Source organism: Astatotilapia calliptera, chromosome 9, assembly GCF_900246225.1.
Source record: "Astatotilapia calliptera chromosome 9, fAstCal1.2, whole genome shotgun sequence".
In the NCBI taxonomy this organism is placed as follows: domain Eukaryota; kingdom Metazoa; phylum Chordata; class Actinopteri; order Cichliformes; family Cichlidae; genus Astatotilapia; species Astatotilapia calliptera.
Window position 1 is genome coordinate 1,622,932 of NC_039310.1, and position 24,404 is coordinate 1,647,335.

The following is a 24,404-nucleotide window of genomic DNA, read 5'->3' on the forward strand; positions in this document are numbered from 1 at the left end:
CCTGTTTCAGCTGTTTCAGCTGTTTCAGGTGTTTCACCTGTTTCAGGTGTTTCACCTGTTTCAGCTGTTTCAGGTGTTTCAGCTGTTTCAGCTTTTCAGCTGTTTCGGCTGTTTCAGTTGTTTGAGGTGTTTCAGGTGTTTCAGCTTTTTTCAGGTGTTTCAGCTGTTTCAGCTGTTTCAGGTGTTTCAGCTGTTTCAGGTGTTTCAGCTGTTTCAGCTGTTTCAGCTGTTTCAGCTTTTTCAGCTGTTTCAGGTGTTTCAGCTGTTTCAGGTGTTTCATGTGTTTCAGGTTTTTCAGGTGTTTCAGCTGTTTCGGCTGTTTCAGCTGTTTCGGCTGTTTCAGCTGTTTCATGTGTTTCACCTGTTTCACCTGTTTCACCTGTTTCAGCTGTTTCAGGTGTTTCAGCTGTTTCAGCTTTTTCAGCTGTTTCGGCTGTTTCAGATGTTTCAGGTGTTTCAGGTGTTTCAGCTGTTTCAGCTGTTTCGGCTGTTTCGGCTGTTTCAGCTGTTTCAGTTGTTTCAGGTGTTTCACCTGTTTCAGGTGTTTCAGGTGTTTCACCTGTTTCAGCTGTTTCAGCTGTTTCAGCTGTTTCAGCTGTTTCAGGTGTTTCAGCTGTTTCAGGTGTTTCAGCTGTTTCAGGTGTTTCAGGTGTTTCAGCTGTTTCAGGTGTTTCAGCTGTTTCAGCTTTTTCAGCTGTTTCGGCTGTTTCGGCTGTTTCAGTTGTTTCAGGTGTTTCAGGTGTTTCAGCTTTTTCAGCTGTTTCGGCTGTTTCGGCTGTTTCAGCTGTTTCAGGTGTTTCAGCTGTTTCAGGTGTTTCAGGTGTTTCACCTGTTTCAGCTGTTTCAGCTGTTTCGGCTGTTTCAGGTGTTTCAGCTTTTTCAGGTGTTTCAGCTGTTTCAGCTGTTTCAGGTGTTTCAGCTTTTTCAGGTGTTTCAGCTGTTTCATGTGTTTCATGTGTTTCAGCTGTTTCAGCTGTTTCAGGTTTTTCGGCTGTTTCAGCTGTTTCATGTGTTTCAGCTGTTTCAGCTGTTTCAGCTTTTTCAGCTGTTTCAGGTGTTTCAGCTGTTTCAGCTGTTTCAGGTGTTTCAGCTGTTTCAGCTGTTTCAGGTGTTTCAGCTGTTTCAGGTGTTTCAGCTGTTTCAGCTGTTTCAGGTGTTTCAGCTTTTTCAGGTGTTTCAGCTGTTTCATGTGTTTCAGGTGTTTCAGCTGTTTCAGCTGTTTCAGGTGTTTCAGCTGTTTCAGCTGTTTCAGGTGTTTCACCTATTTCAGGTGTTTCACCTGTTTCAGCTGTTTCAGCTGTTTCAGGTGTTTCACCTGTTTCAGGTGTTTCACCTGTTTCAGCTGTTTCAGGTGTTTCAGCTGTTTCAGCTGTTTCAGCTGTTTCGGCTGTTTCAGTTGTTTGAGGTGTTTCAGGTGTTTCAGCTTTTTCAGGTGTTTCAGCTGTTTCAGCTGTTTCAGGTGTTTCAGCTGTTTCAGGTGTTTCAGCTGTTTCAGCTGTTTCAGGTGCTTCAGCTGTTTCAGGTGTTTCAGCTTTTTCAGCTGTTTCAGGAGTCAGTGAAACAAAACCTGCTGAAATCAAATCGGGTGGCAATTGGGCTGAATGTGGTAGAAACTCCATGTCTGAGGCTTTGGAGTCCAGCAGTGTCAGAAAAACAGTGAGATTTGTGTGTGAGGATATAAAGAAGTCACAAGACGGCGAAGATATTGTACCAAGAAGGGAAAAAAGGAGTTTGGAAGTCTGCAGGAGAGTGAGAGAGACACCAGGACTAAACACTAAAGACGCCGTGAAGTTTGGGTGTCACCTCTGCCCGGCTGAAAACTCCATTCACTTAGAATGGTTTAAAATGGCATCTTTGATGACTTGATGATAATGACTCAACACGAATGAGTGCACATGCCATGTTTTACAATTTGCAAAATAAATCACCGAAAAGCCTTTTTACAAAAGACCTTTTGAGTGTTAGTCCCTTTTGTCTTAGTATGCTACCAGTTACTACTTCTCAAAATTGTCTGCAGGTGTTCAGAGAGTAACATCCCGTGTGTGCGTGCATGTGTGTGGCTGTACCTCCAGGATGACATCAGTCCTGGACAGGCAGCGTCCCCTGCAGAAGCTGACCTCCACATTGTCAAGTCGACAGTCTCCCTTGGTGATGTTGCGGACCTGCACATAGCGATGACACTCTTGCACAGGCTCACCTTGTGCAAACGCAGAGAGGAAAAGAGATACACTTAGGACAGAGCAAAGGAGGGGAGAATATAATAAACCAGAAGCACTACTTTATAGACGATATTGTCTTTGCATTTGCATGAAATAACGGCAAAAAATGACAAAAAGGAGGAGACAGAGCTGAAAGCTCATTGCAGAAGGCAGGGTGACATTGCCGTGAAATTTCCTCCACTGGGACAGAGATTAAAGCCCCAGTGTAGGTTAAGTAATGTAATCTCCCACTAATTGGGGGCTGAGGCACTTCCCTTGTAGCCTCCTCTAAACTGAACTGAAGAACATTCAAATCCATTTAAGTGGTCTGGAAGCCATGATACTGGAACGAATGACTTGCTCAGGAATAGATTGTTTTGCAAAAAGCAGCGTTTTAATCGCTCCTTTTGTTTCGCATTATCATACGTGGGAAAGCCTTACTCTGTGGATCCGCTGATAGTTTTAAATGACTAATATTATGGAATCTGATGGTCAGAAGTTTGGGAGTAAGGTCCAAGAATGTTGACTGATGGTATTTGGGACGCGTTTTTGTGCCATGTGTATGCAGTACCAACCTGGAAACTGCTTTCTACACACGGGGCAGCAGCTGCCTGGTTCTTCCACCTTCACCTCCCCCTGAGAGAATCATGCAAACAGAATCATGCAACATTTATGGACGGCTTATATTTGTCATGTCTAAGAGTGTTTCATTGGCAAGTTAGAGCAGGCATTTCATCAAAAGTGCGAGTACACATATGCATGTGCATATCCAGAAAAACATTAGCACAAGCTAACTGAGCATCAACCCCATATGAAAGTGAAGGGTGACTCTTAATTTACATCTTCTGGTATCTTCACATTCATAATGCTTTCATAATAGCTGTCTAATAACCGTTTAAGGTTAAGGGCAGGCCCAGCTTAATTGAATTATGTGAGAAACAACTAATTCAAAGTCTGAGTCTGAGATAATGTAACTCCTGCAAACATGAGAGTAGCTTCACCCAGAGCACATGTAACAGTCCTGAAAGGGTCTGGAGAAGGTTCTCGACCTTCACCCGACCTACCTACTGGTTTGGTGGTGCGTCAGTGATGGTCTGGTGCCGATCTGGGAGGAGACCCCCCAGGACACCATCCCGGAGAATGCATGCAAATATGTGTGGGCCAAACAATCACCCAGTGTGATGCCCTGTTGCTCCTAATAAGTTGTCCACTCCATACCAGTATAGAAACCCAGCATGATTTTTCCCCCCATTGAGATCTGATGTGTTTTCAAAACGTTCATTAATGTTTTTGAGCACGAGCACCAATAACTCATCATTACTATAACTGGGCCCTCAAACCAACATCAGGCTTCAAAACACAGAAACCAGTGGCATGAGTTTGAATGTGTCCGTTCTTTGTATGCAGTCTGTGGTTCTCACACAGCACAAAGTGAAATTCAAACGACAAACAAGTACCAAGAGTTTCATGGCCACTTGAGGCTGGTTCCAAAAGTGAGTTTGTCTTTGTAGACTCGTGTTTAAATGTCTAACGTCACAAAAATAAACATATATACCACATGGAACATTTTACAGTTTATCTAGAGATAGTTCTGCCCTACATAAAAACTGTGAAGAGATGAAACTCAAGGTGTAATTACATGAACCCACTGGGAGGGTCTTTTTACCAAACGAGTGATGCAGAGAGACGGATGAGGAGGCAGAAAATGACATAGAGCCAGGCAGGCAGAATGGAAAAGGGACAGGAATAAGAAAATGACACATGAAGACCAAAAATAGCACATGAAAGAAACTGTGACGTAAGGACACACAGGACACAGAGGGAATAAAGAGAAACCCAGAACAGAGAAAAGCAAGGTGTCCTGTGATGTCCCTGCCTGAGAATAGCTGCTGTTAGCATGCAGAGTCACACACAGATCCATCTATAGCATCACTCTAGTGCGACACACACACACACACACCTCTTGACTGTTCACCTCAAGGAGTGTTCCTTCCACTCGGCACTGCTGCCAGCCTTCCCTCAGGGCTCCCCCAGGGATGAAGGAGCCTACTCACTTAAAAGGGTGAGAGGTCATGAAGACGACTATTGTAAGTTGTGTGTGTGCGTGTGTGTGTCACAGGGGATGGAAACAGGTAGGAATGGGTATTCCTGTTTATTTCAGGGAAAATGATCCGAGCATCAAAGCGTGTTGTTTACAGGCTGTTGGGGGAATCGTAGCGCCTTTAATTGGTGTAAACGATCAGCGTTTGAGAGGAAGGCATCCTAACAGCTTTGACATTATAACAAAGCCCTCAATACATTGCCTTAAAAAGATAGATGCGCTCCCAGCAGAGCCACGTGCAGATTTCAATTTTAAACAGTGACATGTTTAACTGTAAGCTCGTAAACAGCAAAGCACACCGACAGTCACCCACTGTCAGCCTGCCAGCAGAGGGAACGCAGGGCATTAAACGACCTTTCCATATTGTTTTGGATAAGGAGCGCTTTCACTGAGCCATCACGTGGTCAGCAGTTACACAACCGAGCCCCTCCAGAGACAGAGTGCACTACACTAAAGAACTGCTGCACCACAGGTGGAGCACTGGGAGGACCGTGGACTTTGTGGAGCTTGCTGTGCAATCAGCCTCTCTCTTCAGGTTGTGGTTGTCAGCTGAATTTATTTTTACACTGGCCTTTACACTGCGCTGCTGTGCTAAAGATATAATTCAGCGCAGTGTGTCAAGGATGAGACAGCTAACTTTCCTACTGCAGCTCATCTGAACTTCTCCACAGTGGTGAGACGATTTAAAGTGTCTGTTCAGCCCAAATTACACACAGAATATCTTCTCTTATGATAATTTCTTTTACGATCATTATCTTCATGTTTGCAGGTGGTCAGTGAAAAACACACTGGCCTGGACTGGGATGGAGATCTGTCCAGTAGCTCCGCTCTTATTTCAATACTGTTTGATAATATGCTACTACACTGTACATTAACCTTTATTATTAAGTATTTTTGATTTTGAGTTGGCTTTGGACTCTCTGCTCATTCTTTCACATTTATGAAATATTCATAAATGAGTTCTGTATTCTCGGGTGAGGAGTTCAGCCATCCGGGAGGGGCTCAGAGTAGAGCCGCTGCTCCTCCACATTGAAAGGAGCCAGCTGAGGTGAGTTGGGCATCTGACAAGGATGCCTCCTGGGTGCCTCGTGGGTGAGGTTTTCCAGGCATGTCCTACCGGGAGGAGGCTCCGGGACAGACCCAGGACACGCTGGAGAGATTATATCTCTCGGCTGGCCTGGGAACGCCTTGGTGTTCCCCAACAAGCGGGAAGAGGTGGCTGGGGAGGGGGAGGTGTGGACTTCTCTGCTTAGGCTGCTGCCCCCACGACCCGGCCCCAGATAAGCGGAAGAAGATGGATGGATGGATGCAGGCCCGGCCCTAACCAATCTGGCGCCCTAGGCAAGATTTTAGGTGGTGCCCCCCTACATCGGCAGTGTAGTGTATGTACTCACAAGAAACCGAATAGCTTTGTCTTTGACCTTTTTTTTTACTTAAAGAAAGCAAATTCACAATCAGAATAATTAACAAGATAAAAAAATATATGAATAAATAAATGAATACAAAAAATAAAAAATGAATATATGAAATACAATAACACTGCTTGATGCTGCTGCAAAACTGGTGGGTTGTGCTGCTGAGGTGGAGGCAACAGGAAGACCGCTTGATGCTGCTGCATCATGGCTGGGTTGTGCTGCTAAAGCTGCATCACTGGTGGGTTGTGCTGCTGAAGTGGAGGCAGCAGCGGTAGATGTGGTAGATGGCCCAGGGGTGGGATTTAGAAACTTCAACAGTGCATCTGAAGAGAGGAGTATGTGACACCACTGAGTATTAAAGTCTAATAATAAAAACATATGATTCCAGGAATAAAATGAAATGATATAATATAAATGAAAAACCAAAGAGATATATGTATGATGTTAACTGATATGCAAATTAGATTAGATTCAATTTATTGTCATCATTACAGTGAAATGCTGAATAGCAGAATGCAAAGTAACAGTATAATATCATATGAGAATGTTATGTTATGATTATCTTTGACCGAATCACAGCAGTGCTCATATTAAAAAACAGCATTCCCTCTCATGTGATATTGCTTAATTAACATTAATGATGTGCGCTTTAACAACTAGGCTTACAACTATAATATATACAGGGGTGGAAAAGTGACTATTACCTGCAGGGTAAACGTTAGCTAACCAGAAGGCAATAACAATGTAAACAAAAAACACCTGCTTAAAAGATGAATACAAATGAGGAATGGTGGGAAAGGTGGGAGTACTGTAATTACCTAACGTTACATTATTATTTTCCATAACAATTTAGCCTCCTCCACAATATTAACTGACGTTAAAACAGTTAACTAGCTATTTATTGATTAGCAATTAGCGAATCATGTAACATTAGCTTAATGCTAAAAATTTAGGTTACTATCACATTCAGACAAATAATTTCATGTAGGCTAACGTTACCTACCTCTGACTTTTTCTCGTTTCTCCTCCCCTTCTTTTCTCTTTTTTCTTCCCTGGGCACCTGACAGTTTTGGCCGTTTTGACATCTTGTGTTGATTTTTTGATGTGGTGACGTCCAAAAGGAACCATGATACGGGAAGGGAGGGGGCGCACCGTGCGGGGAGGGGGGGGGGGCGTAATGTTGTACCAAATAATATTTCTATTAAATAAGCTTTACTTTGCATTTTAATTAACGTCGGATTATTTTTGGTATTTAGAAGTAATAGTACCAATTTTTTTTTTTTTCAACATTTGTGGCACTGGCGTGGCGCCCCCTGATGGACGGCGCCCTTAGCATTTGCCTATACGGCCTATGCCACGGGCCGGCCCTGGATGGATGGATAGATGCATGAATGGATGGATGGATGGATGGATGGATGGATGGATGGATGGATGGATGGATGGATGGATGGATGGATGGATGGATGGATGGATGGATGGATGGATGGATGGATGGATGGATGGATGGATGGATGGATGGATGGATGAATGGATGGATGGATGCGTGGATGGATGGATGCATGGATGGATGGATGGATGGATGGATGGATGGATGGATGGATGAATGGATGGATAGATGGATAAATGGATGGATGGATGGATGGATGGATGGATGGATGGATGGATGGATGGATGGATGGATGGATGGATGGATGGATGGATGGATGGATGGATGGATGGATGGATGGATGGATGGATGGATGGATGGATGGATGGATGGATGGATGGATGGATGGATGGATGGATGGATGGATGCATGGATGGATGGATGGATGGATGGATGCATGGATGGATGGATGGATGGATGGATGGATGGATGGATGGATGGATGAATGGATGGATGGATGCATGGATGGATGGATGCGTGGATGGATGGATGCATGGATGGATGGATGGATGGATGGATGGATGGATGGATGAATGGATGGATAGATGGATAAATGGATGGATGGATGGATGGATGGATGGATGCATGGATGGATGGATGGATGGATGGATGGATGGATGGATGGATGAATGGATGGATGGATGCATGGATGGATGGATGCGTGGATGTTCTCTGGTGCACCTGAGTTGGTATCTTGATTTGCGGTTGTTTATGTTTGTTCCCCTTCGTGTCCAGTCTGTCTCAGTGTCCTGTCATCAGCATCTGTGTTTGTTTACCTCCCCAGTCGTGTCCCCATGTCTGTCTCAGTGTCTCTGTATTCATTCTCTGTGATTACCTTTGTAGTCCTGTCCCTGTGCCTTCGTCCTTCCTGCTCTCATGTTCATCATCTCATGTTTCATCCGTCTCTTCGTCCATTTATCCCCAGTTGCAGTGTCAAGTTCACATGTCTAAGTCTCAGTGTCACTTCCTGTTTTATTTTGATAGTCTCCAGTCTCATGTGACATGTTCAGTTTTGCTTCCTCTGTCTGGTTAGTTATGATTTTGTTGAGCTGTGTGTCCATGTGTCTCCGTGTCCCTTAATATCCCCATCAGTCACCTTTGTCAGTTCCCAGCCACTGTTTGATTTTATCAGTGTTAATAAAGCTGAGATTTTGAGTTTAGTGCTGTCTGAGCCTACAGTCTGCCACACACCCACACTTTATGACCACATTATATTTGTTTATAATTTCGAATAAACTTCTGCAAAACTAACGACACTTTCCATGGTTGCTTTTAGAGTTAGCAAATGTTAGCACAATGTTATGCAAGTTAACACAAAAACCTATCTATGCGAAGATGCCAAACTGTCTTAGTAGTTAGTAGGTGTGTAGACTGAGGCAGACTGAGGTGTGCAATGAAGAGCAGCAGTTGGCAGAACACCACCCATAAACCTCAGGAATGAAAAGCAGTGGGAAAAAACACTTTAAACAGAGAGAGGTAGAAACGTGTGATGTTCAGTTCTTTTCTTGCTTTGATGTGTGACAGATGTGGCGTTATTGAAGGAGCACCATCATACTTTCAGCTTTCTGAACAATACAGAACTCAGGCAGGTTGTAATTTGGGAATGTTCGGTCATTCCCTGATAGGATAATGACTCATCAATCCAATCAGGTCAGAAGCAGAAGCAAGTGTAAAAGGTTAACATATGTGTTAAGTTGAAATGTGTGGCTGGTAAATCTGGATTACACTAATAGTTAAAAAATTAAGAGATAAAAAGACTTATGGGGATGTTAGTTCAGTTTATGTCTTCATACAAGGAAATAAAGGGAACACCCCAGTTATATTTTGGTCTTTGTTATATCGTTCAGTGTTAAATCAGTATTTTCTAATTACACTTTACATCTTCCATGGCATTACTTAAAAAATACCACTAGGTGGCGCATAGCGGCCAGGAGGAGCGTAAACCCCCCTGGGAGGCAAATCTGCAGAATAAATCCTGCAGTTGAAACGTAAACAAGTTCATGATCTGTGCCTCTTTATTTCAATACACAGGTGGGTTACTAGTCCTCAAAATGACTAATAGGTAACACAGTAGAAGCAATAAGACTGTTGTGAACTCGTGAATGAAAGTATACCGTTATAAGTTAAGTACTGTTTAAGTATTGTGTTTTGAATGAGATCGTGATGTGAACGTGATCGTGCTAGGCTAATGGACTGGCTAGCGGGGGAAGTGAGCCTCAAGTACCGTAGCGATGCTAAGGCACGTTCTCAGTTGTGTGTTCTCTATATGTCTTGTTGAAGTAAGACAGGATGCAAAGGCTGTAATTAATGCTTGCATAGCTGCTCATGTGCTGTATACGAATGGTTATACTGTGAGTTACAGTACATTGTATTTCTTGATGCAGTGATATGTATGTGTAACCGGAACAAAGGCTGAGGCAACCTGGTCACTGCGAGCCAATGTTATCTATATTTATGATGGTTAATGTATACTCGGCAAGGTTATTCCTGTACTTTTGACAATGCGCTGACAGCTGTTATGCCACACGTTACAAAGAATTGCTGGGTCTTATGAGAGGCGATTAATGATTTGTTCCCCTGTTGATGAGCAGAATAAATCCTGCAGTTGAAACGTAAACAAGTTCATGATCTGTGCCTCTTTATTTCAATACACAGCTGCAGGATCTAGGATCGCACCCCTCCCAGGCACCTGTCACACCAGGGGGGCAACACAGACAAAAGTAATATTACTGAACCGGAAATGTCTCTCGCCCTGCAGTTTTAGAAGCTGACACCTTCTCCGGCTGCGTTGGAACAGAAATCCTTCCACAAGATGTAAGAGACCGTCTGCTTGGACCGTTTTGCTGCTGTGTCTTTATCTGCACTTTGCACAAAGCCTGACTTCTTTTCTTCACTAAGGGATATTTTTATTATCATGCAGAATTCCATCCATATATTATTTTCCCTACTTTTATCTTTTCCTTTGTGCTCTCTAATTCATCCCGGCAGACACGACCAGCGTGGGGGCTTCTGGACACGTTCACATTTTTACAATGACACAAACACGCTGACAAGAATGAACTAAATAAGAAGAAAGGGTGAAAATTAGCGAGAAGAAACAATGAAAAATTAAGTTTACAAGAAAAAGAACGTGATGCGATGCCTCCACAGACCAATGTTACAGGGAGGCACTGAATCCACCTCCACGTGATACCAAAAGTTCCACCTGCCTCAGGAATACAAACATGAATTAATATTTGATACAATTTTATATAATTCATCTGCTCTGGGGTGTACAGCATGAATGCTGTGTGTGACTAACACTGGGAGTCAGACCATTAGCAGCACAGCCATACAGTTACCTAAAGCAGGGGAAATCTGTTTGATGCATAATGTTATTAAGTTATCCAAAGTGTAATCTAAACTCCAGTTTACATGAAGTCAGAAACAGGACATCAAACGCGTATAATAAACTGCTAAAGATGAGGTAGCTCTGCACACCTGTATGCAGGGACTAGCACATTTCATCGACTCCTTTTTCCTGCCTGAGATTGTTTTTCCCATATTTCCCATATGTGCTCTGACCTATCACCATCAGAGTGCATAACCCACCCACCCTAAAAACCAAAACAACCTCAAACAGGATTAACAACTCTAAATCATTTGTCCATTACAATTGCCAGAAATTTTAAGTCCTTCAATGTATCAATCAATTCTTTTTCATCATCTAATATAAGACAATATTAACCTGAAATAATCTGAAACTAAATAATCAAGAAGCTGAAAACTTTTTGGTCTTCCATTTATACAAGATTAGAGCTAATCTGGTTCAGCTAGTTAGTGAAGACACAGAGTACAAATCAACAAAACTATATTACGCTTAAATAAGTAGCCAGTGTCTCACTGGAGGTAGAAGGCTATGGTGAAGACAAAAGGGCAGGCTCGTGGGAGGACTGGAGAGTCAGGTATTGATCTGTTTCAGCCAACATCCCACACATTCTTCAGCGGCAGAGCATTTTGTGCCTCATTCAGACTAATTTAGATGTTTGCAACCTCCAGAGATGTTAGGTGAATTGTAGCACCCCGGGTAGCTGTGGCAGTTGACTGCACTGATGTGTTCGTCTGAGAGACTAATTATGCCTCTGTACGTCAATCTTCCTCTCAGATTAGCAGTGTTTGCACCGGGACTGCAAATGCACGTTTTAGGTTGTCAGCAGCTACTGTGTAGAAAATGGTTCCTCCTCATGTGCATGTTATTTCTGGGGACCAATGTTTCTGTCAAACACCTTAGAACACCTTCAAAACTTTAAGACACATCAGAACTCGAAAAAGCTGGACGTCAGCACTGACATGAACCCGCTAATCTGTTAGAAATGCAAAGATTTCACGCATTTGTGGGAATTGAGTATCAGTCTACAGAGGGCTACATTACAAAAACCCTGAATATGAATTTTAATGAAATTTCATTGACATAACAGAAAATGGTGCTCTGTAGTTTCTATGGCCCACACAAGCTTACATGCATGCCTGACAACACCTGACAACGCTTAGGAGATATCCTCGCAGATCTGGACCAGGCCACGAGCTCAGTCTGAGGTGTCCTACTGGAGTGAAGGTCAGGTAAGCATGCGGCCATTCAAGGGTATCAATTGCTTCATGTTTTAGGAAATGCCCCCATACATCTCACCAGGACCACCAGGAAGAACCCAGGATCCACTGCACTGGCGTAGGGTGTCATTCCCACATAGCAGACAGGTCCGACACGAATCTGGTGTCAAGCCGACACTGCTGGCTGACTTCTGGCATGGTAAGTGGTATGTCATCCAGATGTGGGCCAGGCCTGGTGTAGATGGCACTGTTTATGTTCCTATTTTCCTATTTTAGTTAGAAGACCCAAATGCCATGTTGCAATACTATACTGCTTGGGTGAATGTGGCTTGTTGTAGAGAGCACTTTGAGTAATCCGCAAGAGTAGAAAAGCGCTATATATGAATCAGTGCATTCACTGTCTGAACAGAGTTTCGTCATGTTACTTTTGCACTATTATGTTCCAGCACATGTTGTTATTACATGGCTTGATTAAGGTACACATTAGGCTGACATCTGGGGCCAGAGCTGAGACGGTTCTGGGCCAGCAGTGTGTCTGCAACTGGCCTTGTGCTGGCCCATGTGTGGGCCACATCTGGCCAACCTAATCTGGGCCACCAAAGGGCCGTCATTCTTTGCAGTATGTGGCCCATGTGTAAGCACACTGTGTGGGCCAGATCAGGGCCGTACCAAGTTTGCTATCTAGGTAATGGGTCCATAATGTCAGTCAGAGTACTGTTGCCTAGCCTGTGGAGCTCTGTGTGCCCCTCCAGCAATATGCCTCCGCTCCAAACTAACGTCCAGTTGCAGGCAGCTTCTCCAGACCCTTTCACGTGGCCTGTGAAGTCAGGTCACCCTCATGAAGTCTGTTTTTAATTGTATGGTCAGAGACGGTGACCTGCTGGAGGTCATTTTGTAGCTCTGGCTGCTCATCATGTTCCTCTTTACATGAGCAGATTCCTGCTGATGGGTTAACCCTGGTTGAGTTGGACTACCTGTGCAACCTCTGTAGGGTCCAGGTTTCCCTCATGCTACCAGCAGTGACACTGACCCTAGCTGAGCACAAAACTAGTGAAAAAACAGTCAGAAAAAAAAGAAGGTAAAACATGTGAGTGGCCTCCACCTGCAAAGCCTCCTGTTTGGGGCAATCTCACTGTTGCTTTTCTAATGCAGCTGTTGTTAATTTCTGCTACTTAACTGACCACATCAGCATCCCCTGACATCTCTGATTAAACAGTCTGTATCTGTGTGTGCATAAAGTAAAGTGAATCATCAAACCCATGTTGTTTCAGAGTGTAAGTGTCAGTGTCTCACCTCATCACAGTACAGTGGAGGGCACCTCAGCCGGCACAGTTTCCTCCCGTTCACACAGCTGCATGACAGACAGTCCTCCTCCCACTCTGATCCAGCCTGGCTCACACGCACACACACACACACGCAATATCCATATTTATACACCAGACGCTGTAATTGGGTTGATGCCTCAACAGCCCATTACCCTGCATGCACACTGGCATGAGTGCAGGTTTGATGAAAGTGCAACTGGAGCAATTTCTTCAGCGAATCCACCCAAACTGTTGTGGATTTGAGCTGATTGTGGCACACAGCGATGCTATAATTATAACAGTGCATTATACAGACATGCCTCACGTGTATGTGTTGCATATAGGAATAAAGTGGCTTTGCAGCTCACACGGAGCCATTTGGTAGAGTCATGGGGTGGCTGATTAGAAAACCACAGAGGGTCTTTATATGGACATGACTCAAGTAGCTGACAGAAAGAGAGAGACAGAGTAGGCAGGCAGACGGAACGAGACGGGAGAATAACGGAAAAGCTGGGGCGGACAGAAGGAGAGAAAGAAAGAGGAGGATGCAAGGAGAAAATGAAAAACTGTGTGAGGAGAAGGCGAGACAGAGAAAATGAAAGAGAAAGACCTCAGAAAGAAAGAAGAGCAGCCCTGACCTCTTGTCAGGGTAAGATTAATTGTTATAATCCTCTAATACCCACTCCTTCATAAATAATTCCTGGCAGGCTTGCCCAGTTGCCGTCCGAGCGCTGGCTTTAACAGCACTTCCTACATAATTGATGAGGGCTGAGGGCTGAAGGGGCACAGTGGCTTAATGTGTCCTGTTAAGCTTGTCACTCATCTTCTAATAGGCCCTTCTTTATGAGTAAATAACACAATGGGATTGAATGGGATGGCATGTAAACACTACACCAACGGTACGGAGGCGGGAACAATGGCTACAAGATGCCAAGTTTGCTGGGCAGCAGATGTCACTTTCCTTTTCGTGCGCACGCGCTGACGTACCTCCCGCAGGACGCCCCGGTCATGGCAAGGGCAGAGGGCAGGGATGACGCACGCGCCCTCTGGGTTTCGGTAAAGCCCCTCCTGACACACGCAGCTTTCAGCAGAGTGGCTGCAGTTGACAGGAGAGGAGGAATAAATGTCCTGGCAGCTCCTCTCACACAGCAGGATCCCCTCTGATGTCGTCCTCCTCCACTGCTCCCCATCAGGACACGCTGGAGGAGAGGAGAGAAGATGGATGATACGATGGGAAGATGATAGGGTGGAGTGGAAAGCATTTAATGATGAATCAGGAAGGAGAAAGGAACAATGGGGATCCAAAGAGGGGTAAGTGTTTAAAGGATGCAGTGATAATGACGAGTTTACTCGATCATGCATCATCAGTAAAAGATCAACTGTCTCCCTTCCTCTCACTCACCACAGTCAGGGGCGATGCAGGTTGTTGTGCGGAGGTTAGGGCCTTCACACGGCGCCCCTCCATACTGGTTGGGCTCCAGAACTAATCTGATGGAGCTCTGCTGTCCTGCACCACAGCTGGCTGAACAAGGGCTCCACTGGGACCATGTGGACCACTGGCAGTCCACTAGAAGGACATAAGAGGGTGGGACATTCAGTCTTAGCACTGGTTTTAATGTACATTTATCTGCAGCAGGAAACAGGAGGAAACTGTCACCTGACCACTTCAATGTACCCAGGAAATTATAAACATTTCCTGAGGACGTGATCATGGAGAGGGCACTCAGACAACGGTAACTGCAGACTAAATGTCCACAACCACAACAACTAGTAGCCTAACAGCAGTCGCCTCCAGGAGCTTTATACTGTAAAGTGACCCTACAATCATACATACAGAGAAAACCCAACAATCATATGACCCCCTATGAGCAGCACTTTGGTGACAGTGGGAAGGAAAAACTCCCTTTTAACAGGAAGAAACCTCCGGAACACCCAGGGTCAGGGAGGGGCGAGGCCATCTGCTGTGACCGGTGGGTTGAGAGAAAGAAGATAAAGGATAAAAGACTAATGAAAAGATAAAGAAATAATAGTAAAATGTCTCCTTCACAGCTTTTGTTGTGTCTGCTGTAACCATCAGAGTCTAAGTGTGTGCATATTTACAGGAAACGTTCTATTAGGTCAGTAAAAGCATTTAAAATCTTTTAGACTGAAATAAAAGTTCATCTGAATAAACTTCATCATAGATTTGTTTGTTTTTATTGCGTTTCCAAAATGCATAAAACAGTGAAATATTTGCTGGAAACATCAAAGTTTCTGCTGACGGAGCCATTTGTCAACAGCTGCACCTGACAGGAAGTGATGCTGAACTAAGCAACACAGTACAACGCCCAATCAGGTTGTGTCCTATGTTTCCTTTATGCTTCATCGTGGTTTGGTAGGGAGGGAAAAGCAGCACAGACCTGTTTCATTTCTTGCTTTTAAAAGTGTCCAAAGGTCCAGTAGGTGGGTACTGGTGGGTTTGATTCTTACATACTTTCAAATTTGTTTATTGGTCGTGATAGCATTTCACTCACCACCTCCTCTCCTGCAGCGCTGCCAAAACCTCTGAAAACAACATAAAACACTAAGCTGCTTTCTGCCTAACTTACTAATTTTGAATCAAATGTACGGCACCTTTCAGACATTTGTATTTCATGCACTGATGTGACATGTGCGGTAAAACCTTTCTGTGCTAGCTTGACCTGGTTTCCTCAGAATGTTGATGAGTCCTGTTTGACTTTCTACAAGCCGATAAATTACAGCTGTAATATTCTATTCACAGTATAACATTATACTTTTTGTAATGATTTTTCCATGCACTTGTTGGCCAACAATCACATGAGCTGCTTCTTTTTGCTCTTCATGGGCCCAATCAGGCAACATATTCTTATTACTGTTAATAAAGTGCGACAGCACTCCTACAAACATTAGTGCTCATTTTTCTCACAGTTCTTGCCAGACTTTGGTTTTCCTAAACACCCAAACTGAAGTTGTGCGTGAAGCTGTTATCATGATCAATATTCTATATGTAGCAAAATAACACCTATGGTGAAAAAGGAACTCCCTACAACCAACAGCACAACTGTTGTCTAAGAAGATATTCACAGATACTTCTCTAACCTCTAGTTTAAGAAAGTATCGCAAGGGCCAGTAAAGTAATGTCTGGACAGATGTGTGAGAAGAAACTGCAACTAAAATGTGCAGTACTGTGATTGAAATGAGATCCTCTTTTATTCCACATTAGGATTAATGATACGGTGAGATGGAGAAACAAGCCAAGTTCAAACTGTGATCTGCTCTGGAAGCAAAACCAAAGCTCACATCATGAAATTGTACGTTTATGACACAAAATCCCAGTAATGGCCTGTGTGGACTCTGATTGACGAGACTGTAGCTCAGTTATTTGAGCCAACTGTTGCAGCAGCAGCTGTCCCAACTATAGATAGGTTGACATTTTTATCATGACCCTGCCAGTTCAATCGAAGATTATTGTTGCTGACCGTTGCTTTCATTGCTGAAAGAGAGAGAGGCCCTATAAGGTTCAGGAAATGCAGCTGTGATGAAGCATCACTCACCCTCACAGGGCTCTGAGGTGCAGTTGAACATCCCACCTTGGCACAAGCTGGAAGGAGCGTAAAAAAGTCAAGTGAGTAAAATTAGATGAAAGAAAAGTCGAAGTGAACACGAGGCTGAACCAGCCACACACAGTTGCCTACCAGACCACTGTGAGGGTACGAATTATACATATAATCTTCTATTTCATCCTTTTTTAATATAATTACTAGGGGTGCAACGATATTCGTATCGATATTGAACCGTTCGATACAGTGCTTTCGGTTCGGTACGCATATGTATCGAACAATACAATTTTTTTCAATTTTTTTTTTTTTTTTTTTTTTTGTGTCCCGTTTGGATCTATAGCCATCAGAATTGTTGTCTTGAGGCCAAGAAAGATGCCAAGAGGATTTATTTTAAGTGGATCATCATATTGGTCCATTTGATTGACCTTTATTATAATTATGAATTTATTTTATTTTCAGTTGCAAACGGGACAGACATGACTGTGGGATAGGACAGGGGGAAAGAATGAAAGAAAGAGGGGGAGAGAAAGAAAGAAAACCAAAGGGGAGAAAAAAAAAGAACAATACAAAATTTGTAATTTATTTTATCAACTTTCCTTCTGACCATGCTGTCTGTGTTGAGCGCTCAGTGGATCTGCATTTGACTACTCCGCCTAGGCTCGACAGTGCAGCCTAGGCGGAGTAGTCGAACGCAGATTCACTGAGCACTCAACACAGACAGCATGGTCAGAAGGAAGAGCGCAGGGCAAGCTAGCGAGACAGAAGTGGACCTCCCCACCCTCATTCAGATCTGGCGTTTGGAATTATTTTGGTTTTCATGTGACGTATGACCCTGAAGGTAAGCGAGTCATGGACTAAAGTAAAACAGTATGTTGGATGTGCCATGCAATGCTCAATTACATGGGTGGGAGCTAGTGTGTTAGCGCAGTTAGCTCGTTAACGTGTTGGCCGTCTAGCCCCTCTGTATAGGGTAGCTCGTTAACGGAGATTTGCCGTGTTGTGGCGTTAAGGTTATTTCAACGAGATTAACCTGAAAGCACTAGTGGGAACACAACGAATATGACTGCACATTTACACCGACATCATCCTAGTGCAAAGACAAAAACAACAAGCATGCATGCTACAAACTTTAGCCGAGTCATTTAGACAGCTGTTAGCACAGGATTCTCCTTATGGAGACCTGATATGTTTAATATGCTGCTGAGAATATAGCCCAGAAGAAGCGGATAGTATAGCTTTTATTTTGGAAAGAGACATTTCTCTGTAATAAACTCTCTTTTCCAAAGATGAGTGATTCCTCAATCAGATACAGGGCTCGCAATATCACTAGCCCGACGTCCCGGGGCTATCTCTGCCCTGCCTGTCGGGCTATTGTAAATATATGTCAATGCTTTTGCATTCTTTCAGAAATGTAGCTGGGTAATTATGTCATTGGGTGAGCCACTGTCAATATGTGACATATTGAAATCGTGTTTGAATTTGCGCTTGTTTTTTGCTTTCACTTTGCAATCGCGCGAACTGTGTATAGAGAGCGACAGCACTGATCTGTGAGTGATGATAATTTGTGCACCAATTCCTCTGACATCGTCTTATTAATCGTTAGCTTACTATGCAAACATGACAAGTGAAATCTCCCGCAGCTTAAACATGTGAGAGGTTGATCGCGCAGAGAATCGCTGAGCTTATGTGAGTGCGGCAGGATATATATTTCACTACGATGACCTGGATGATTGAGAACCTTCACAGACAGATATATATTTTAGTTCTGCTGAGCCAAATAAGACAGGTCAGGGTGAAGAAGTGACAGCCAAAGAAAAGCTTACCACAAAACGGAGAAGTTATGACAAATGAGACTATAAGGCAAAAAGAAAGTGCAGCTTTATGGTTTCATGGACAAAAGAATTTCTGTGGCTGCAATATGACGAGCTAAAAAACAACACGCATAAGGGTTAGGGTTAAATTTAAAAACTGTACTTTTGTGTTAAAATATATATTTATAATTTTAATAAATGACAAATTAAAAAGGCATGAACATTTTTTTTTGTATCGAAAAAATATCGAACCGTGACACCAAAGTATCGAACCGAACCGAACCGTGAATTTTGTGTATCGTTGCACCCCTAATAATTACACATCCACAGCAGTTTAGAGCTGGAACACATAAGAAGCTTAACATTAACTTATTAAAAAGCGGTACAATACAGGACCTTGTGGCAAAGCACAGAGGAAGATGAAAGCTGCTACTACAGCCTCTGTTCTTTTTCTAACTTCGCTCGGTGTTTCACTATGGGGAATCGCCTCGGCGTGACCAACTACGGAAGCTCCAATGACACCACGTCTGTCTATGACAGACCTGTCGAGTCGTGCTCAGGGCTCCGCCCCCTCATACTAACACGGCCGACCAGCTCCTCCTAACTCATTCTCGCTTTCTTCCCGTGAGAAACTACTAACTACTAACTAACTTGATTAGCTGCTTAACAGTTCTCAGGCGTCCCGTGTAGGAGTACGTCGCCGAACGCAGTTTTTCCGGTGGCCGTTTGGATCGTGCTGAGTAAGTCCTTCGAAAGAAGCGTACTTAGAGTTGCACTGTGGAACAGCAACCGCGTCAGGCGAGCTGTCCCAGCGGTTCCTGGTTTTAGTTAGCGAGGTAGCCGACGTTGTGTGACTCGGGCTAACGCGTTACGGCGAGCTGTTCGTTCAGTGTCCGGCTAGCATTGACTTGTTAGCAGGCCACGAACCACATTAGCGTCTCACTAGCATTAGCTTGTTGGTCGACCTAGGGTTCGGTTAGCATTAAGTCGCTAACGATATTGACTAGCGGAGTGCAGCTAACTTGTCACGACGAGCTGACTCCCGCCGCGGCTAGATCGGATTTAACACCCGCTGCCAGTCCTAGCTACTTACGGGCTAACGTGTCGAGACGAGCCTGGTGTAGCCTAGTCTCACCCCTTTCCGCTAACCAAGTCTACGGCGAAAGAGGCTGCATCCCGCCCGTGCCCCGCATCATGCGGTGCCACCATCTCAGGCAGGGACCCTCATCCAATGTGCATCGTCTGTATGGGTGCCAAGCATGCTCAGGCTTCACTGGCGGACCCTCAGGGATGCCCACACTGTGCTTTGATGCCAGAGAAAGTCCTGGAAAGGAGGCTGAGAGTAGCAGTAACGAACAGTCAGGACCCCTGCCTGTCGGCGGCTACTGCTACGAGCGATATCCGTCATCCGCGAGCCTCCACAAGCTGGGCGGACATGATGGAAGAAGAGTCCCCGCTCATGCCCCCATCGTTCGAGGACCTCCTCGATCAAAACGTGGGCGAGCCGGGTGGCGAAGACGCGGAGGGCGATGTCGACTCCGACCTCCTCGACCTGGAGGACATGGATGAGGAACAGGAGGATGACTCTACCTTTCCTCCCCAGCAGTCCAGGCCACCGAGTGGGGCTGAAGTTGCACCCCTGGTGGACAGCAATTTGTACGAGGTCTGCAAATGGGCTGCTGCCAAGCTAGGCATCCCATGGCCAGCCGCCCAGGATGCCGAAGGGGCAGAATGCAACCTGTATGACGGCAAGAGGCTCCCACCAGCCTTGCCGCCATCGAAGCAGCTTCTGCCAGCAGTCCCGGCCTGCATGAAAGAAATGAGTCGCTATTGGTCAAGCCCTTTTAAAAGCAAGCTTCCGACCAAGGGCTGCTCTAAGCTTGAGATCCAGGGGATGGGTGAACTGGGGCTGACCGAACCCCCAGCAGTGGAGCCTTCAGTGGCGTATCACCTTCACCCTAACCGCAGGGCAATCTCAGCTTCTTCTAGCATTTCTTTGCCCAACAAGACAGATCACCTCACGGCATCTATTTATCAAAGGACGTACAAATATGCTGCACAGTCAGTATGCTCGCTTAATGCAGTCACACTGCTATCAGCATATCAGGCAGAAATTCTGGAAGACATGGGCCATCAGCTTGACTCAGGTTCCCAGAACCCAGCCCTCTGGGATGAAATCTGCGTGGTTAATGATCTCATTCTTCGCTCCTCCAGGGGAGCAGTCCAAGGGTGTGGCCGCGTTATGGGCCTTGCAGTCTCGGGTGAGAGAGCCTTGTGGCTAAACCTGTCAGGCCTGGGTGATGCTCAGAAGGCTGAGGTCATGGATGCAGCCTATGACCCAACCAAGGGTCTCTTTGGCCCAGCCCTGGAGAGAATGAGAGAAACAAGCACCCGCAGAAAGCAGGAGGGAGAAGCATTCAACCTCTGCTTACCCAGAAAACCTAACTCTCAGCCCCAGCAGGTGCCAAGAGCTGGCTTTGCAGCTACAGCAGCAGCTGTGAGAGGGAGACAGAGTGGGGTCAGAATGCAGAGAGGAGTAGGAGGCCAGCAGGGTGCCCACCAGGCCAAGGTAGAGAACCAAAGACCTTGGGGCAAGCATTCCTTTGCAGCAGTTGCTGCAAAGAACAAGCCGTCAGACCCCGGAGGGGAAAAAGAAGCGGTCAGCCTAGCAGCACACCTGCAGCATTCTGTGTCACCCCTATTTTCTTCCCCAAAGAGAAGGAAGGTGTTAGAAGGGGTAACCAAATCACTCCAAAGTTCAGGGTCTCCGGAAGTTTCCAGTTCACCAGGAGCACCCTCTCAGTCTCCTCCTCCAGTTCAGGGAGGACAGACTTGTGGACATATGGAGCAGTGTGACAAAACACTTCTAAGCACTCTGTCTGTGTCACCAAGCACTGCCCAGAGTCACCAGACACTTCACTGTGGTTTGGGGGTAACAAAAGAAATAAAACGTGCATTTCTGCAGCCAGGCAGTTTGCCAAGGGCAGAATGTCCCCCCAGTTTCAAAATAAAAACATAAGAAAATCACTGCAATTTGTCTTTGTTCCCAGCGGGGGGAGCTCACGCTCTTCCCGAGGGGGAGAGCCCCAACTCCTTCCGGGAGACAGGGGTGACGTCACGCTACCGCGTCTTCAGAGGCCCGCTCGCAGCGCGGCTGGAGCGGTGGCGCGCATGCGCAGTTCATCCCTGGGTCTTGTCAACCATTTCCCATGGTTACAGACTACAGTTTGCGGCAAAACCCCCGAGATTCGGTGGAGTGTTAGCTTCTGTGGCCAGTCGCGATTCAGCGAATGTGCTGGAGGAGGAAATATCCTCCCTGTTACACAAACAGGCGGTCGGAGCGGTTCCGAGCGAAGAAGCTCAGCAGGGCTTTTACTCCCGCTATTTCCTCATCCCGAAAAAGGACGGAACGTCGCTCCGTCCTATTCTGGATCTGCGTGTGTTAAACAAGCATTTGAGAAAGTACACGTTCAGAATGCTCACACACAAGACGCTTTGTCGCTCAATTCACACAGGCGATTGGTTTGTTACAATCGACCTATCAGACGCATATTTTCACATCGCCATTTATCCTCCACACAGGAAATATCTCACGTTCGCTTATCAGAGCGTAGCGTACGAGTTTCAAACTATCTCATTCGGGCTATCCTTAGCTCCAAGGGTGTTTAGCAAACGTGTGGAGGCAGCGCTGTCTCCGTTAAGGAACAGCGGCATCAGAATATTCTCTTACATAGACGATTATCTAATATGCTCACGATCGCGAGAGCAGGCGATCAAAGACTCCGAGGTGGTGGTGAATCACCTCACGGAGCTTGGGTTCACAATCAACCTGGAAAGGAGCCACTTGGAACCCGCACAGTTTACAGAGTATCTGGGGCTCAGAATAGACTCCATCTCTTATCGCACTTTCAGAGCGGAGGATCGCATCCTTCACTCACTGTCTTTCCCGTTTTCAGCTGGGAAAGTCGTGCGGTTCCGACTCTGTCTCCGCCTCCTCGGCCTCATGGCCTCGGTGATATCGGTGGTACATTTGGGGCTGCTTATGATGAGAGATTTTCAGCGGTGGGTCGCTTCTCTGCAGCTGTGCCCTCGCCGACATCTCAATCGTGGTGTAAAAATAATGCAGCCGTGTATCGCGGCTCTCCGGCCTTGGAGGAGCCCGACAGCTCTCGCGGCGGCGGTACCTCTCGGGGCAGTATCATCCAGGGTGACGCTGACCACAGATGCATCCCTGTCAGGTTGGGGTGCGACTATGATGGGCAGAGCAGTGAATGGTGTTTGGTCACAGAGGCTCGCTCTGAATCACATAAATGTGCTGGAGCTCCACGCGGTGCTCCATTTTCTGCCGTATCTCCGGGGTCAACATGTTTTAGTGAAAACAGACAACTCCACTGTAGTTGCTTATATCAACCGCCAGGGCGGCACCCGTTCCCGGCAGCTACACAGGTTAGCCAGGGAAATAATTATGTGGAGCAGCACTCGGCTCCTCTCCCTTCGGGCAACTCACGTGCCAGGAATTCTGAACAGGGGGGCGGACCTCCTGTCCAGAGGAAATCCACTGTTCGGAGAATGGAGGCTTCACCCAAAGGTGGTGGAGCAGATTTGGCAGAGATACGGCCGGGCTGCCGTAGATCTCCTCGCCTCACGAGAAAACACACAGTGCCCCCTGTTTTTCTCCCTGTCAGACGCACATGCGCCACTGGGCGTGGATGCGCTGGCCCATCCATGGCCAAAAACTCTGCTGTATGCTTTCCCTCCCCTCAGCCTGATCTCCCCAACACTGATCAGAGTGAGGGATCAGGGGCTGTCTCAGATTTTAATAGCTCCACGGTGGCCATCCAAACACTGGATAGCAGAAATCATCCAGCTTCTGGTGGACGAGCCATGGCCACTCCCCATCCGCAGGGACCTACTGTCTCAGGCGCAGGGGGAGATATACCATCCCCATCCAGACCAGGTTGCTCTCTAGGCCTGGCCCGTGAAAGGTGGAATTTGAAGGCAGCAGGCATGCCTCCGAAGGTTATTGCAACCATTCAGAATGCCAGAGTCTCCTCCACTCGTTCCATTTACAGCAGTAAATGGTGTGTTTTTGAAGAGTGGTGCCATGAAAAGCAGATTATCCCTTTTCAGTGTTCAGTGGTGGAGCTGTTGTGTTTTCTTCAAGACTTGCTGGACAAAAGGAAAGCCTTTTCCATTATAAAGGTCTATTTAGCAGCTATTTCAGCCTGCCACGTGGGGTTTGGTGATAAACCTGCCGGGCAGCACCCCCTTGTATGTCGCTTCATGAGAGGGGTGCGTCGAACGCTCCCAGTTTCTAGACCACCGGTCCCTTTATAGGATCTGTCAGTCGTTTTAGACGCCCTCTCCCACCACCCCTTTGAGCCTATTGGGGCAGTGGGGTTGAAGTTTCTCTCTCTTAAAACCACTCTGCTGTTGGCTCTAACCACAGCCAAGCGAGTTAGTGAATTACGGGCTCTGTCTATTCACCCCTCTTGTCTACAGCTGGCCCCGGACTCACTAAAGCACCCCTGAGGCCTAACCGAGCCTAAAGTGCTGGAAATGTCATACAGGTGCTCTACAGTAGAGCTCCTGGCTTTTCACCCCCCTCCATTCTCTTCAGAGAGGGAGCAGAGGCTGAACACTTTGTGCCCTGTCCGGGCCTTGGGGACTTATGTTGACAGAACAGCTGGATTCAGGAAGTCGGATCAGCTGGGCCTCCCCTCACAAGGGCAGGCCCGTATCACGCCAGAGGCTAGCTCATTGGATTGTAGAGGCCTTAGCTCTGGCTTATAGCTGTAAGGGCTTGCAGCCCCCCCCCCCCCCCCCGGGACTCCGAGCTCACTCCACTAGGGGTGTGGCCACATCCTGGGCGTTGTTCAGAGGTGTATCAGTCCAGGATATTTGTGCGGCAGCAAGCTGGGCTACGCCGCACACGTTTGTCCGGTTTTATCGGCTGGATGTTGCACAGTCATCCCTGGCTCAGACGGTGCTGGATTCTGGTG

At 46.0% G+C, this 24,404-nt stretch overlaps 1 protein-coding gene across 1 annotated transcript in view; it reads right to left on the reverse strand.

Annotated features, from left to right (window-relative positions):
- LOC113029372 (SCO-spondin-like) overlaps positions 1 to 24,404 on the reverse strand; it is a 61,696-nt gene that overhangs the window by 10,941 nt on the left and 26,351 nt on the right. The window contains exons 52-57 of the mRNA XM_026180212.1: positions 16,586 to 16,632; positions 14,434 to 14,598; positions 14,019 to 14,230; positions 13,021 to 13,116; positions 2,774 to 2,834; positions 2,067 to 2,197 (exon numbers count right to left, since the gene is read on the reverse strand). Coding sequence (XP_026035997.1) covers positions 2,067 to 2,197; positions 2,774 to 2,834; positions 13,021 to 13,116; positions 14,019 to 14,230; positions 14,434 to 14,598; positions 16,586 to 16,632 — 712 coding nt within the window. The remainder of the gene's footprint in view (positions 1 to 2,066; positions 2,198 to 2,773; positions 2,835 to 13,020; positions 13,117 to 14,018; positions 14,231 to 14,433; positions 14,599 to 16,585; positions 16,633 to 24,404) is intronic.